Source organism: Saimiri boliviensis, chromosome 8 (genome assembly GCF_048565385.1).
Source record: "Saimiri boliviensis isolate mSaiBol1 chromosome 8, mSaiBol1.pri, whole genome shotgun sequence".
Lineage (NCBI taxonomy): Eukaryota > Metazoa > Chordata > Mammalia > Primates > Cebidae > Saimiri > Saimiri boliviensis.
The window spans coordinates 27,600,603-27,617,299 of record NC_133456.1 but is presented as its reverse complement, the minus strand read 5'-3'; the positions used below and the strand labels follow the sequence as shown (position 1 = coordinate 27,617,299).

Here is a 16,697-nt window from a genome sequence, read left to right as displayed (position 1 = left end):
GTTAGGTCAGCTTTCAAATCTAGTTCAGGATGTGAACGTCTCTTTTGGAATAGACTGTTCTGGGAAAGGACTACTTTCTGGTTGAAAAGTCAAGACAGAGAAAGGAAGATCTTTACAAGTTGTTTTAAGACGGCCTGCCTGCTGTAGTGGTAAAGAGCCTGAGCTCACCTGTACTGTTATCCCTAATGATGGCATTCCTGAATGGGATGGCAAAATTCCTCTCAAGATAAGCAGGGCAGGGACCTCAGTCACATATGCACTTGGCAATTCATGGCTATGAACAGTCATTGTGTGTATTTTGAGTGCAAGATGCAGGCAAGGATGCTGTGTGGTAGAGGAGAAGGAAGGGTAGGATACAAATGGTGAAAAACCCATACTCTTTACCTTCCTCTAGGAACTAACTACCTGCCAAGTGGGGCAGTGGAGAGGGTGGAGATGTACAAAGAGAAAACTTTGAGTTCTCTGTCTTTGAGACAGAGTTACAGTGGGAGTGTAGAGCAGGAGTCTTTCCCTCCAAAGTTCTGTATTAGAGAGGTCAGTTTGAGTTCAGTTCAATTAAACATGTACTAAGCAACCACTCTGTGTTGAGTACCACACTGCATCCTGGGAGTACAAAGAGGTTGGAGTCTAGTGTGAGAGACAGGCCTGTGGGCAATAATTGTGGTTTGAACAGAATCAGAGAAGAGAAACACCCACTCCAGCCCAGATGAGTTATTAAGGAGTTGAGGCTTTCCATAGCCAATGATTTTGAGGCAGAGCTTAAAGGATAAGTAGGAGGTAGCCTGGGAAGTGGGTACACGAAAGGAAAGGATATGGAAAGTGAAGGGAGAAATAGAGCAAAGCGTAGGAGATGAGAATCAGCTTTTAGGATGCTGTGGGGTGAGGCAGAAATTCATTTGAGGTGGGGTTAAGAGGGCGTAGGGTCAGGCATGTGGGACTTTGTATGTCAGGGTAAGGGGCTGCTCAAAAATGATACCCCAGTGAAAAGCCATTTCAAGAATGCACAGGTTAATTTCATTTAAGTCTGAGGGGATGCCTTTATTTATTTATTTTTGTATAAATGTATGGGGTCCAAGTATAATTTTGTTATATACATAGATTGCATAGTGGTAAGGTCAGAGCTTTTATGATAGCCATCACCCGAATAACATATATTGTACTCATTAGGTAATTATTCATCAACCACCCCCTCTACCTTTCCAGTGGCCACTGTCTAGCGCTCCACACTCTGCATCCATGTGTATGCATTATTTATCTCCCACATATAAGTGAGAACATGCTGTATTTGTCTTTCTGTGCCTGACTTGTTTTACTTAAGATAATGGCCTCCAGTTCCATCCATGTTGCTGCAAAAGACATGATTTCATTCTTTTTTATGGCTGAGTAGTATTCCATTGTAAATATATACCACATTTTCTTTATTCAGTCATCCCTTGATGGATGCTTAGTTTGAAGTTATGTTTTTAAAGTGGATTTTATATTCCTAACTGGTTTATTATTGGGATTCAGCTAGATTAACAATTTATAATTTATTTTTAAGCTTTATTGTATAAATTACTTCTTTGAAACTAAAGGCACATGTTACCAGAATCTGACTGACAACTATTATTGAGTACTATTTCCCATTCAAATTTAGGGGCACAGATCACTGACATTTATGCCTCTGAGTATCCCTTTCTGTGCTCATACTCAAAATAAGAACATGAGCATGGAAAGGGGAAAAAATCTTAAGGAAAAAAAAAGTTATGTCTTTGCTACCCCTTATAACTCCTTCACTCCTATACCAGTGACTAGTTCTACCTTCCACTCAGTTGTTTGAGACATGCCTCTGGGAGTCAGACTTACCACCTGCCTCTCCATCTCCCCAGTAGCCAATGACCAAGTCCTGGCAATTCTTTCCCCCAACCTGTCTATCCATATACACTGCCATTGGCCTTGCCTGCGTCACCATCACCTCTTGTCATAATTTCTGCCTCTGGTTTTTCCCTCTCCACTCTTGCCTTCCCCAGTTGATCCTCCACAAAGCAATCAGAGCCTTATTTATTTATTTATTTATTTAAGAAAAGGTCTCATTCTGTTGCCCGGCCTGGAATGGTGATATCATGGCTCACTTCAGCCTCAACCTCCTAGGCTCGGGGGATCCTTCCTCCTCAGCCTCCTGGGTAGCTGGGACTGCAGGTGTACACCACCACACCTGGCTAATTTTTTTGTAGGGACAGGGTTTTGCCATGTTACCAAGGCTTGTCTCAAATTCCTGGGTTCAAGCAATCTACCTGCCTCTGCCTCACAGAGATAGGATTACAGGTGTGAACCACTATACCTAGCCAGTCAGAGCAATAATTTTTAATTGAAAATGAAATAGTCTTTATCCTCCCTGTAACCCTTCAGTGGCTCTTAGGATGAACACTGGATTCTCCCATTCAGCACGTCAGGATTCACCACAATCTGGTTCCTGCCTTTTAGGAGTCCATTTTTTTTTTTTTTTTTTTTTTTTTTTTGAGACGGAGTTTCACTCTTGTTACCCAGGCTGGAGTACAATGGCGCGATCGCGATCTCGGCTCACCGCAACCTCCGCCTCCCGGGTTCAGGCAATTCTCCTGCCTCAGCCTCCTGAGTAGCTGGGATTACAGGCACGTGCCACCATGCCCAGCTAATTTTTTGTATCTTTAGTAGAGACGGGGTTTCACCATGTTGACCAGGATGGTCTCGATCTCTTGACCTCGTGATCCACCCGCCTCGGCCTCCCGAAGTGCTGGGATTACAGGCTTGAGCCACCGCGCCCGGCAGGAGTCCATTTTATACTTACCCCTGTGCAAGCCATGCTGGTCCTTTAAATTCCTAATTTGGTTAAATCCTACTCTCTCAGATCTCAGCTAAATCTCACTTCTTCTAAGAAGCCTTCCATGACTCCCCAGCGAAGGTGCATTTGGCTGTTGACACTTTTCACCTTTGTAATGAATGATGAATTGTGTGATTTAGTGTCTAGTGCTTGTTACCCGTGTAAGACTGAGTTCCCAGCATCAGACCATGCCTGCCTTGTTTACTGCTGCATCCCCACCTCTAGAGGTGTTATAGTGCCTGGCACTAGGGCACAATAACACTATCAAATAAATATCTGAATATGTGAATGCTTACCTACCCACATATGCTTCTCTGCTGCCTGAGGACCCCCTCAGACAAAAACAAAAAGGTAAAACCTCCCAAGTTGGAAATGTTCAAATACCAATTCAGAGCCATCAATAGGTATGAATGACTATCATCTTGTATACTCTATGACTGGTAATTGAGTATTTTAAATATGCCTTGTAGATGAAGATAAATAATTCAGGAATAAGATTATAAGGCAGGCGTCCCCAAACTTTTTGCACAGTTCACAGGACCAGTTCACTGTCCCTCAGACCGTTGGAGGGCTGCCACATACTGTGCTCCTCTCACTGACCACTAATGAAAGAGGTGCCCCTTCCTGAAGTGTGGCGGGGGGCTGGATAAATGGCCTCAGGGGGCTGCAGTTTGGGGACGCCTGTTATAAGGAGTACCTCTATGGGTACTTGTACTTAGTTAGGGTCCAGGATTTGGCTAGAAAGTTAATTTATTCTTTAACGAGTGATGTTCAGATTCTGGGGCCTGGTTCATCTTAATGGAACTCACTAGAAACCAACAAATATTCAGGATTTCAAGCCACCTGTACATTTATAGTGTGTAATACAATTATCAGGCACTGCTGGTGACTGCTCAGGAACACATTTCTCTGCTGTGCAGGATCTGCATGTAAAGTCAGATTGTACTCCGAGGTTGGAGGACATGGAATCAGGGTCAAGTCAGATTATACTCCCAAGGTTGGAGGACGTGGAATTAGGATCAAGACAGTATGTGGTCTAAACACTTGTATCACACAACAATGGCTCTAAGTGAACTGTCTGAAACAAAATAGTCAGAAACTTCATATATTGACTATGTTTATCTAGCCTTGAGTACTTTTTCAGTCTGGATTACTAAAGTCATTTTGTTAATTCCCTAAATTATTTGCTTTTTGATTTGTTAAATTGATCTCTGCACAGCTCCTGAACTTTTGTCAAGATTGCACATATTTTTCCTATAGCTTCAATTCTAATGGTAGAAATTGGACTAAATGATGGTACTATAACATCATAGGGCAATCAAAGTTATGTTAAGATGAATTGAAGTAAAAGCCTCTCAAACATGAAAGAAATAGGTTTTTAAGTGATGAAGGCATAGCCAATTAGGTAAAATGAAGTGCCACTAGCTAAAAATATATTGACATTTTAAAGAAAGCGGAGTAACTTAAAAAGGAAACAAATTGCCTTTTAAAAAATGTTTGAAAGTTGTGAAATCATTTTTGGGGAGTGCAAACACTTTATGCACGTGAACTAGTAGATGAAAAATATTCCTCTTCAACCAATTTGCTTTGGAATAACCAATTTTCTTAAAGCTAGAGATAAAAAATGAAATAAACTCATGAAAACATTGCCAGACAAGCAGGTCATACTTAATTGCTCAAAACTAAATTTAAAAAAAAAAATGTAGTCTGAAAAATCTGTTATCAATTCCAATACATTTATAAATGGCCACTGGTAATTCTTTTGTATGCTGAAAATTATCCTCAAACCTCAATTTGTTCTCAAAAGGGATTAATGGAAGTTTATGCATTAAAGTGCTAAAACTTTACTATGCTTGGCACATAATATATGGAAAACTTTGTGACTAGAAGTATTTACCTTTGTCCTTGCATGCTGGAGCTCATAACTCCTGTTACAGCACAGAATTGTGAGATCTAATTGTGGCAATCCAAGTAAAAATACATTCTCCTGATTTTTTTTGGTTGAAGTTTTGATGTAATTCTAAAGAAACGTAGGCTCTTCTAAGAGAGGAACATGTAAAGTTCCTTTCAGTGCCACCTTTTCAGTGTTTGCAAAAGGTAAAAATCTAGCACTACCACAATTTCTTTTTAGGGTTGTGCCTCCAGAATACTTAAAAAAAAAATGTGTATATGTATGTGTGTATATATATATATATATATATATATGGCCAGAATATATTATCAAATGTTTGTATTATAAAGTGTTTAAAATCTCCATAGGTAATGTTTAGATAAATTCATTTTTTGTTAATAAACTTATTTTCCTCATGGTGATAGACAATTACTCCACCTGTCTTCTTTAAGTGGATGTTTGTTAAGCCTCATTTTTATGTTCATATGTACCTTTCTCTGAACTAGCACAGTCATGATGTGGGCTTTGTGATCCTGTCACCAAAGATTTTGAAAATGTCCATACTTGGCACACTGCAGATATTAAAATATCCCAAATGTCAGAGAACTCCTATGCTTGTAGTCTTTGGAATGATTTGGTTTTACCTCTGTTTGCTACAGGGCAATCTGTTTGAGACACAGGAATGAGGTAAAGCATCCTTTTAAATAGACCTAGTTCATCTAAATCATTTTCCAGTAAGCGCCTCCAAAATCTGGAAAGGCTAGCTCAGGCGTCCCCAAACTACAGCCCGTGGGCCGCATGCGGCCCCCTGAGGCCATTTATCCGGCCCCCCGCCGCACTTCAGGAAGGGGCACCTCTTTCATTGGTGGTCAGTGAGAGGAGCACAGTATGTGGTGGCCCTCCAACGGTCTGAGGGACAGTGAACTGGCCTGCTGTGTAAAAAGTTTGGGGACGCCTGGGCTAGCTTATCATTAATCAAATGTCTAGTTAATGGTTAATATTGCAGGTATTTAGTGAGCTTGCTTGAGTTTTAGCAGGATCTATAACAGGTGTGTTCATACTATAATTCTGATTTAATTGTGGCCACCTGATTTACTGAGCAACAACTCTTTGAGATGAAAAGATGATCTCTGGGATGCATACATTTTTGTTAGGTCATCTGCAGGAATGCAAAATTAGTATAAAAGGCTTCGGTCCTCCCTACACATTAAGGCTTTTACTAAAGGATTTCCATCCTGCCTCTCAAGCGCCCCTCAGAAAAACTTATTTTCTACCCCTCTTAGCATCCCCTTTCTCTCACTCCTCTATTGCTCAGACTCCTCTGATCCAAAGTCTCTAAATATCAAGGAAACTGTCTTAAAGCCAAATCACTGGATCTTTAGCATGGAAGAACATGAAGTCTCCACTGCTTCCCAAGAGACTCAGATACCAAAGGACTTAGGATATAATTACTTTATTCATTTGGTTGGTTGCTATTGATTGGAGGAGAGAGATGGAAAGAAGCCAGAGGACCTAGAAAGCATTCAACCAGGGTAGTCAGTCCCCAGTTGAATGCTCAAGATATCTGACCACTAGGACAATGGAAAGAAGCCATTTGTCCTAGTGGTCAGATATCTTGAGCATTCAACTGGGGACTGACTACCCTGGACTTTGCTTTCAAGATTTGGAAGGGGAGTCCCAGGAGCACAATGAGGCAGGATCCCTATGACTGGTCACCACTGCTGTGGGTCTTCTTATGGCAGACTGATGGATGAGTAGTGAGGGCCAAGATGCTGCCCAAACTGCTGCTACCTAATTTCTTGCCAATATCTTTATGCAATTGGGTAGAAGTGGTGATGAGGTTAAGCTCTGCCTGATGGTCTATGTGGCTTGTTTAAAATAATGAACTAAGAAAATGGGAAAAGCAATGGAACAATAATCTAGAGATCAAGAAGGATAAGTTGAATTTAGTTAAGGGTGGGACTATCATATTACCAGTGCCAATAATGAAATCCCATGGACTCACAGTGGATTGAACATATCCACTTGAACTTCTGCTTTTCAATACGGATGGGATATGGGGGTGATTAGGACTCTAGCAGTTGCACATGTTGTCTTTTCTTCTGCTAGAAGTCATTGTTGCTGTTATCCTTCTCTGACCAGGTATTGGACTGGATTGAAAACCATGGTGAGGCCTTTCTCAGCAAACACACTGGAGTTGGGAAGTCCCTACATCGAGCCCGGGCCTTGCAGAAGAGGCATGATGACTTTGAAGAGGTGGCTCAGGTGAGATGTTCTGTGTGTGTGTGTGTGTGTGTGTGTGTGTGTGTGTGTGTCTAGATGAGGGAGACCAGGGCTGTGGCTTTGGTGTTTGGTGAGGCATACTGGGTTGATAACCTGTGGACTTTGAAGAGGTGGCTCAGGTGAGATGCTGTGTGTGTGTGTGTGTGTGTGTGTGAGAGAGAGAGAGAGAGAGACAGACAGACAGACAGACAGACAGACAGACAGACAGACAGACATAGACACCAGGGCTGTGGCTTTGGTGTTTTTGTGAAGCATGCTGGGTTGATAACCTGTTGCTGCTGGGCTGCCTTCCTTCCTTATGCAAGGAGTCCTTTGTCTTTTTTTGGAGTCTAGATAAATGGTAAAATAGATACCCACATTTATGGTCTTTCAAAAAAATCTTCCTGCTGGTGTGATCTAAAAATGCCTTGTCCACAAGGTGGTGCTGGCAGGAGGGAATGATATTATTAGATTCCTCATCACCCCAGGGCTACTGCTTATGATTGTCACTACCAGTGAGTGAGAGCTAAAAATCAGTCCCAGCTCTACTTGCAAAGCCACATACCTTCTAGGACCTGGAGAAATAGGTGGCACCTGCTCACCAGCCATGCGCTCAGAGGGCAGAATGTGCCCAGAGAACGTGCCTTGGTGTCATTTCTACAATATTTAAACTGCCATTATACAATGTTCAGTCTTTTAGCTGAGCTGCATACCTAATCCAAAAAGGGCACTGTTTTTGAATTTATACAAAGATGTTGTATGACAGGTCCTGACCATTTGTCTAATAGTGTAATTGTTTCAAAGTCTGTCTTTTTGTTTAGAGCCTCTATGTCAAAAATGTTGTCCTAACTCTGTTATATTTCTCCCCACTGGGGAGTTTTCCAAATGGGTCCTGAAAATTTTCATTTTCGAGATGAAATACTGCTCTCCAATTATTTTGATCAGCTGCCATGTAAAATAAAATGATGAAGAATATGGCAGGGAGGGTGCCCATATGGGACAGAGGGGTGGATGTTGCTGAAGGAGTGAGGATGATGGAGCTAGCTTTTACCACATCACCGCTTTAGCCAGAGCTGACTTCAGTCCCACTAGGCAGACAGCCCTCAATGTGGGTCCCACTTTGGGTGTTATGCAGAGCCCTAGGCCTCACCCAGGGAAGTGCCCAGCCCCAGACAGACTATGTGCTATGGATGCAAAAAGAGATGGCCTGTCAACAACCAAGCAAGAACAGGAGAGTCATGGAGCATTACTGCATCTTTAGGGGAGCTGCAAGTAAATGCTGAAAAGTGAAAGGCCTTACAGGAGCCGGAAAGACCATGTCAGCAGCAATCTGAGGCCAGGGAATATAGGTGGATTGGACCCAACCTGTGGGATAAAAAAAGCCTCCTATGGAACCTTTGTGCACCGTTGATGAGAGTGTAAAGTGGTGCAGCCACTGTGGGAAACAGTGTGGTGGGCTCTCAAAAATTAAAAGAGAATTACCATAGATCTAGCAATTCCACTTCAGTGTGTATTCCCAACAGAATTGAAAGCAGAGACTTAAACAGACTTTTTTTTTTTTTTTTGAGGCAGAGTCTTGCTCTGTTGCCCAAGCTGGAGTGCAGTGATGTGATCTTGGCTCACTGCGACCTTTGCCGCCTGGGATCGAGTGATTCTCCTGCCTCAGACTCCAGAGTAGCTGGGATTACATGCACCTGCCATCACGCCTGGCTAATTTTTTTGTATTTTTAGTAGAGATGGGGTTTCACCATGTTTGCCAGGCTGCTCTCAAACTCCTGACATCAGTTGTTCCATCCGCCTTGGCCTCCCAAAGTGCTGGGATTATAGGCAGGAGCTACCATGCCCAATCATCAAATAGATATTTATACACCCATGTTCACAATATTTAAAAGGTGGAAGCAACTCCGATGTCTATTGACGGATGCACGGATAAACAAAATGTGGTATATTCATGTAATGGAATATTATTTAGACTTAAAAAGGGAAGGAATTCTAATAAATGCTACAACATGGATTAACCTTGAAGACATTATGCTAAGTGAAATAAGCTAGTCACAGAAAAGATGAATAGTTTATGATTCTACTTACACCTAGAGTAGTCAGATTCATAGAGGTAAAAAGTAGAATGGTGCTTGTCAGAGGTTGAGGGGAAGGGAGGATTGGGAGCTATTGTTTAATGCAAGCTTATCTAGCCCATGGCCCATAGGCTATATGTGGCCCATGATGGCTTTGAATGTGGTCCAACACAAATTTGTAAACTTTCTTAAAACATTATGAATTTTTTGTGATTTTTAAAACTCATCATTAATATATTTTATGTGTGGCCCAAGAAAATTCTTCCAGTGTGGCCTGGGGAGGCCAAAAGATTGATTGGACACCCCTGGTTTAATTGATACAGAGTTTCAGTTTTGCAAGAGGAAGAATTCTTGAGATGAATGATAGTGATGGTTGCACCACAACACTGTGAATGTACTTAATACCACTAAATTATACACTTTAAAATGGTTAAAATTCTAAGTGCTACATTGTTTATTTTACCACAATAAAAAAGAAATCGTTATAGCCAATGAGGACCTTCTGCAGAATGAGGTGGACTTTGCCATTGTAATAGTCACAGGTCTCGATGATGGACAAGATGCAACACAGACCCAAAATATCTCGGTGGCCATGCACCCTGGGTCATTCCTCTGTAGGCTGTTAGGGGTCAAAGGATGGGAGAGAGCCACATGTATCCCCTGACTGCTGAGAGTGGAGGTTGTAGTACCTGGGGTGGTCTGTTGGAATAGGGCCATCCCATAGCTTTGGTGCTTCTGTCTGTGGGCTGTCCTATGGCTCAGCACTCCTCACTTAAAAAGGACATTCCCAAAGCCACCCATAGCACTGACCCAGCTCAATTCCCCTTTCCCTCTACCTCATGTGGCCTCAGAGGCAATGCCAACCTTATTTGTAGCCCCATGTTTTGATTATAGGCTACAGTTTTTGCATTTTGTTATAACCAAGCCAGGCCCCTGGCCATCCTAGTCCCATTGCACCCATCTGCTCCTCCACTTTCTCACTGGTGTCTGATATTCCTTTCAAGTGGGACAATGCCTTGCCATCAGCAACAAAGACACATGACCTTAAATTCATACTAAAGAATGGACACGTTTTTGAGAGCTTATGTTTCCGTTATATATTTTGTCTTAAACCAGTCCTAAATGCTAGATAGGGTCAGGAAGGCTATAGAAAGCAACACTGAGGCTCGGAAAGTTCTTCCACGTGCCCAAGTCATCCAGCTTGTCAGCAGCTCTGCTAAGATTCAGACCCAGGTCTGTTGGGTTCCAGAGTCATGCTCTTATCCTAATTCCATGCTGTCCCTCCTTATTGAGGTATAGGAACTGGGCATAACATTCATTTCTGAGGGCCCATTTGCATATGGAAAGTGTGGGACAAAGGGGGTGAGGGTGGGGAATGCTGCCACCTTCTTTGACATCTATTATGAGTTTTCTCTGGTTCTGCCAATGAGTAATCCACTGGCATGATCCACATCTCTCCTGACTCTGCTTTCTCATAAAACTGTATTTTTTTGAAAGAGAAGAGAGAGTTCTAACTTCCAAAAGGCTCATGCTTTTAGGAGGAGTGTTTGCTGTAGAAAGGAGAAAAGCAGATGTGAGCTACAAAGGGAGCACTTTATCTAGGGTTCAGGAGCCATCCCATTACCCTGAAATTAGCCTCCAGAGCTGGATCTTATAGACTGGGAATTAATCCTGCCTTATTTCATCATCCCCTCTCTGGGGGATGCCTAGCATCCTGGGATTGCTAGTTTACATAGGAAAACCAATGCTGACCACAATGAAGGCAGTCTCAGGCAGGCTGCTCCCGACAGTCAACCTGCCTGAGACCTGCTTTGTTCTGTACAATGTGATTGCCATGTATAGGTGGTGAAAACGGGGTAATCTAGGCAGGAAAGGGTTTTCTTTGTCTCTTGCTTCTTCTCTCAATTAAATGAGGGCCATTGGGAGAAGAGGAGTGGATTTAATCAGGAATTGAAAAGCTCTTGAGTAAGAAGAGCAATGACAGCCGGAGCATGGACGCTCCAGTTCTTTGTTTGGCTTGCTGTTTATGAGATATGGTCAGGAAGGCTATAGATGTCATGGGTAGGAGGCTGGGGTAAATTATGAGCAATACTCTAAAGGGTCATGATTCTGTGAAGGGACCTCTTTTAGCCTTATAATTTAGGATTCCTTTACTTGAGGCTGATAATGAAAGAGGAATTCTGAGCACCCATTCTTTGTATTTAGGTTCAAAAAAATTGTCTTGAATCAAAGCAGAAAGAGAGCTATTGCATCTGTCACAGCTCCTGGAAATTTGTCCTTCTGCAAGGAAAAGCAAGCCAGCGGCAGAGGAAATGGCTCCACGGGGAGGGGTTGAGGCAGTGTAAAGTCCCTGAACAAATACATCTCCACTGTTGGGATAGTAAAGTCATCTGTGATTCTTACCAGTGGTCAATCTTTGGAGTAAAGACATTTAAGTCAGCTATTAAAATAGACGTAAATGATAACTTTGAAGAATTTATGTGGCAATCCATTATCCTTTATTAAAGTTTAACTTTTGTGTTTAATAGCTCTTGAACAAATTTTAAACAGATTCTTCAAATGCTATTTGAAGAATTAAAATAGTTGAGTCCTCAGTTCATCCTGCAGATGGCACTCTTTGAATAGCCAACATAGAAGCTGAGCTAACTGGAGAAAGGCTTTGCAGTCATGACAGCCTCTCTAGGGAGGAATTCAACATTCAGAGTGAAGGTCCAGGAAGGAATACGTCAGGGGGTCTGTGGCCACAGGTTTCTAGTCCAAGCTGCTGAGGTTGTGTGTGCTCAAATAGAAGACCCATCTGTGCACTGGCAGCAACCCCTCCTGGTCCTTAGGTCAAATACTGGACTCAGTTTGTCTATGATCTCACCAAATGACTCAGGCCGTAGAGTAGAACAATTTTTAAGAGACACATATTTTTTTTGGCAGGTTAGGTGTCATCAAGAGTATAAACAAGTGTAAGATGGAGTTGCTGCTCATAATAGGACGGCTGTCAGGGAATAGATGTGTTCATATCTGCCCAGGTGGTGGAATAGAATGTGGTATTTTATATTGTCCTGAGATATTTGCTATTATGAGGTAGGCGAGGACTCAAGTGCCTGTGGTTTACATAACAGCTGTGCCTGCTCTGTTAGTGGTCTGCTTTATGGCCTCATTATCTGAAATGCCAGATTTTCTGCACGCTAATTTAATAAAAAATTAGCAAGTGTTTACATTCAAATATACATTTTCTAAAGTCTCAAAGCACCAAATCACATTTAAGCAGCTAGGCATATTAAGTAGCATTAGAGTAACATTTTTGAAAGAGCAGACAATTTAAAGAAAGACTCAATGAAATAGAAAAACATGGGCATAATTAAGAACTTCATTCAGTAATCTCTGGTTACTTGTTTCCCTATCCAGCCCTTGTGGTTTGTTTGCTTATTTGTTTTAATCAAACTTGACTAGAACACTTTTAAAAAATTATTCTGAGACTTGGGGTCAAAATAGGTAAGAAAAGAGAGAAGGCATTTTAGTGACCTTGCCTGCCAAAGATACTCAGAATATAATCAGCAAACCTACCATAGTAATAAGGGCAAAATAAAATAGGATAATCCATAAAGATGGAAAGTCTGTGCCCTCAGAGTTGAACAATAACCCTTATCAGTTTTCATTTCCCATCAAGTTTCTGTGTTGGGCACTGTGGAAAGTTAGAGTTCCACAGTTTCTGTCTTGAATAACTCAAAATCTAATTTTTAAAAATGTTTCAAACATGTTCTAACCCTCTAAGAAATTCCATAGCAAGAAAGGAGACATATGTTTGCTCTTTTAGGGTTTTCAAGGGGCATTTCTAGTGAAAGCTAGTTCATCTGGCAATTCAATTAATATGCAGTGAGGCAGTGACCTTCAAAGTAAGTTCCTTCTTTCTCTTCTTGCCAGAGATGATGACCAATTATAGCAGCTGCAAATACAAGCAGAAGGAAAAGGTGGGAAAGCTTAAATAGATGCTTTTCACACTCTAGCTTCTTAGCAAGGCTGAAAGATTCTTAGGCAAATGAAAAAAAAATAGTGAGGAAGGCAGACAGGAAAATGTAGAAAAATTAATGTCATGAAGTGGGCAAGTGAAGGGATGTGAAGCAGCAGAGAAATAAAGGACAATCTTGCCCTTTGGATCTTGCATGACATGTTTCCCATTGGGGTGGATTCAGAACCTTCCTTCCCTGGAGCACTAGGGAGAAGTTACTGATATAAGCTGATGAGAGACAGTCTAGTGATCATGCTTAGGACAAAAAAGATGTTACATCTTGTGGATTACTTCCAACTGGGGGTTTTGAAGGTCACTTTATCGGGATTTGATGTAGAAAATTGGGAGAGGGCAGAAGCCAATATCCAAGATATTATAGAGAGCCTACCATGAACCTTTATTAACCCCATGAACTGTCACCCACATTTCCTGCTTCCTTTGGGGAATGAATGGGACATTCAGAAGAAATTGGGGCTGTATTCCTAATGACTTAAGTTCTGAGTAACAAACTGGAAGATTTGAAAGCACAGGTGGCGTTTCTATCTCTCATTCCATGTGATGGCAGTAACTACAGCAAAGAAGGGAAGCTTTGAGAAACAAATGCCTGCCTATGTAGATCGTGTTTTAAAAAGTTTTCTGGACTGTGTTCTACAGGGCCAGGATGATGGGCTTCTGGCAAGGAATGGAGTGCATCTTGTAAGAGTTGGGGAGGATATACGTTAGCAGAAACCTTGCTGATCTATATAGAAAAATTTAAATGAATTTTAAAGTTGAGGGAGAAAACCCAGTGAAGCCAAAACCAGATATGTCGGGCTTTATACAGGTGACATAGAAAAAGTGTGTTATAAATAAAATATGCTTAGATAACCTTAGATTAAAAAAATACCTACAAAGAATACAGGTTGCAAACAATATTTTTAGGCTTCTTTATAAATAAACCAACAAAAGGCATGTGTAACAAGTAGTGTGCTTAAACTTTTAACACAAAAAGCTAAATATAATAGTTAGTCCTGAGACTTCAGGATATTGAGCTCATAACTAGAAAACAGCAATAGAATACTCTTTGTTGAAAGGATTTGTTCCAATAGGAAGAGTGACAGTGTATCAGGATGCTTCACTTCTATATGACATCTACAAACCTGAGGATAGAACTCTATGCAGAAATAATATGAAGATAAAACAAACACAGAAATGAACTGTCATGTTAGTGGAGAAGACCATAGTCTGCTCCATCAAATGGAAGATACAGAAAATGCTGTTCTGAGATTATTTCAGTTCTGGTCAAGGAAAACTATGGTCATAATGGGAATCCTCAAGTTCCTTGGAATTTCCTGGAAAAATTTGTGACACTGTAAATGAAATCAGTTAAGTAGGTTAGAGCAAAAGATTCTATGTGGTAGAATGTGAATCATTGTAGAAAAGCTCAAAAAGCGTAGTTTGTGTCTAAACTCCCAAGAACTTTGACCTGTAAATGCAAGGATTTAGGCTTTATTCTTAGAGCGTAAAGGGATGTTAAAGGCTTTTGAGTGATAATATAAATTAAAATATAATATCTAAATCAGATAAATAATTTCTCTATGCTGTCACTGTTCATATCACATGTGGAATATTGTGCCTATTTCTGGAAAATGTATTTTTAAAAAGATATGGACAAAATACACCACAGTTGTTGGAAGGCTGCCAGGATTGTGAAGCTGAAGTAACTGGATATGTTCCATTTCAAGTAAAGAGTGTTTTATGGAAGGCGGAGGTGGCGGGTTTGATAATTGAATGCTTCCTATAGATAAAGTAAGAATAAAAGGTATAGTGAAGCCAATTTTAGCTTAATTCAGATATAACTTGTAACCACAGGTCGCTTTTTTATGAGTTGTCCAAACCTGAGTGAAGTGCCTTGTCAGGCAGAGTGCTGCTTCTCAGTGGAGGTTTTCCAATAGAGATAACCTTTTTTCCTTAGAATTAAACACCCTCAAGTCTGTCTCATTTTTTAAATATTTTATTTATTTATTTTTTGAGATGGAGTCTCACTCTGTCACCCAAGATAGAGTGCAGTGGTGCAGTCTCGGTTCACTGCAACCTCTGTCCACCAGATTCAAGTGATTCTCTGCCTCAGCCCTCCGAGTAGCTAGGATCACAGGCATGAGCAACTATGTCCTGCTAATTTTTATACTAGTAGAGACAGGTTTCACCATGTTGGCCAGGCTGGTCTCGAACTCCTGACCTCAAGTGAGCAACCCTCCTTGGCCTCCAAAGTGCTGGGATTACAGGCACAAGCCACCGTACCCAGCCTCCCCCATCTTAAAAACAAATTAGTACAAATACAAGCCACCAAGAACACCTTCTCTGAACCTACTTTACCCTCCGTTTCTCCTTCCCTTTGTAGTCCAGATTCTTGGTAGAAGAATTTATATATGCCACCTCTACTTCCTCACTTCCTCCATTGCCTTTGATCCCTGCCATTGGCCTTTTGTTCTCTCTGGCTCACTGAGGTTAATCTTACTAAAGACTTCAACAGAAGTCTCTGGTTTTTATTTGCCTAATTTATTATTTGTTGCTAAATTCAAAAGACACTTAACAGTTTTTTTGTTTTGTTTTATTTTTTTGTGTTTTTTGAGATGAAATTTTGCTCTTGTTGCCCAGGCAATGGCGTGATTTCAGCTCACTGCAATCCCCGCCTTCCAGGTTCAAGCAATTCTCCTGCCTCATCCTCCCGAGTAGCTGGGATTACAGGTGCCCACCACCATGCCCAGCTAATTTTTGGATTTTTAGTACAGGCAGGGTTTCACCATGTTAGCCAGGCTGGTCTTGAACTCCTGACCTCAGGTGATCTGCCCTCCTTGGCCTCCCAAAGTGCTGGGATTACAGATGTGAGCCACAGTGCCTGGCCATTTATGAGATCTTGATTGGCTGTACTGAAGCATTTAAACCTGTCATCCACTTCTGCCTTTTAAAGCCCTCTTTTTCTGAGCCTTCCTTGACATTGTGTTCTCTTGGTTTCCTTATGACTTTCTGGCTGGTCCTGATTAAACTCTTTTCCCTTTTCCCCATGATTTATTTCTCAGATCTTTTCTTCTCACTTTATACACACTGCCTGAACAATTTAGACTCTCTCTCACTCTCAACTGCCACCCCTACTCTGACAGCTTCCAAATCGATGTCTCATCTCTGGTTTCACCCCTGGATTCCATATTTATAAACCCATTGGCTCTGTGGACACCTCCACTGCAATTTTCAGAGGGTTCCTAAACTCAATGTGTCCACAGTTTATTATATCGCCTCCCACCCCTTCTGGTGTGCTCTTATTCCTGCATTCCTCATGCCAGTGAAGACTACCAACCACCCCCTCGCTTGAGCCAGAAACTTGGGAGTCATTCTTGACTCCTCCCTTGCACTTCCTTGTCACTAAGTCTATTGCAAAGTCTTATTGGTTCTGCCTCTTTCATATGTTTCTTTCCTTCCACCCCCATTGCCACTGCCTTAGATCAGAGTCTCAGTATCTCTCGCTTGGAATACTGTAATATCCTGTTTTCCCTGACTCCAGGCATTGTCTTAAATCTATCCTCACACTGCCACAAAAATGGTTTTCCTCAAATGCAATCTCATCATGATCCTTATTGGTTATGGAACCTATAC

At 41.4% G+C, this 16,697-nt stretch overlaps 1 protein-coding gene across 26 annotated transcripts in view; it reads left to right on the top strand.

The window, feature by feature from the left end:
• The window catches only part of KALRN (kalirin RhoGEF kinase), a 711,287-nt gene that overhangs the window by 318,698 nt on the left and 375,892 nt on the right, over positions 1–16,697 (top strand). For all 26 annotated transcript variants that reach the window (XM_039477078.2, XM_039477077.2, XM_039477076.2 and 23 more), the window contains exon 10: positions 6,873–6,995. In XM_039477078.2, the coding sequence (XP_039333012.2) occupies positions 6,873–6,995 (123 nt within the window). The remainder of the gene's footprint in view (positions 1–6,872; positions 6,996–16,697) is intronic.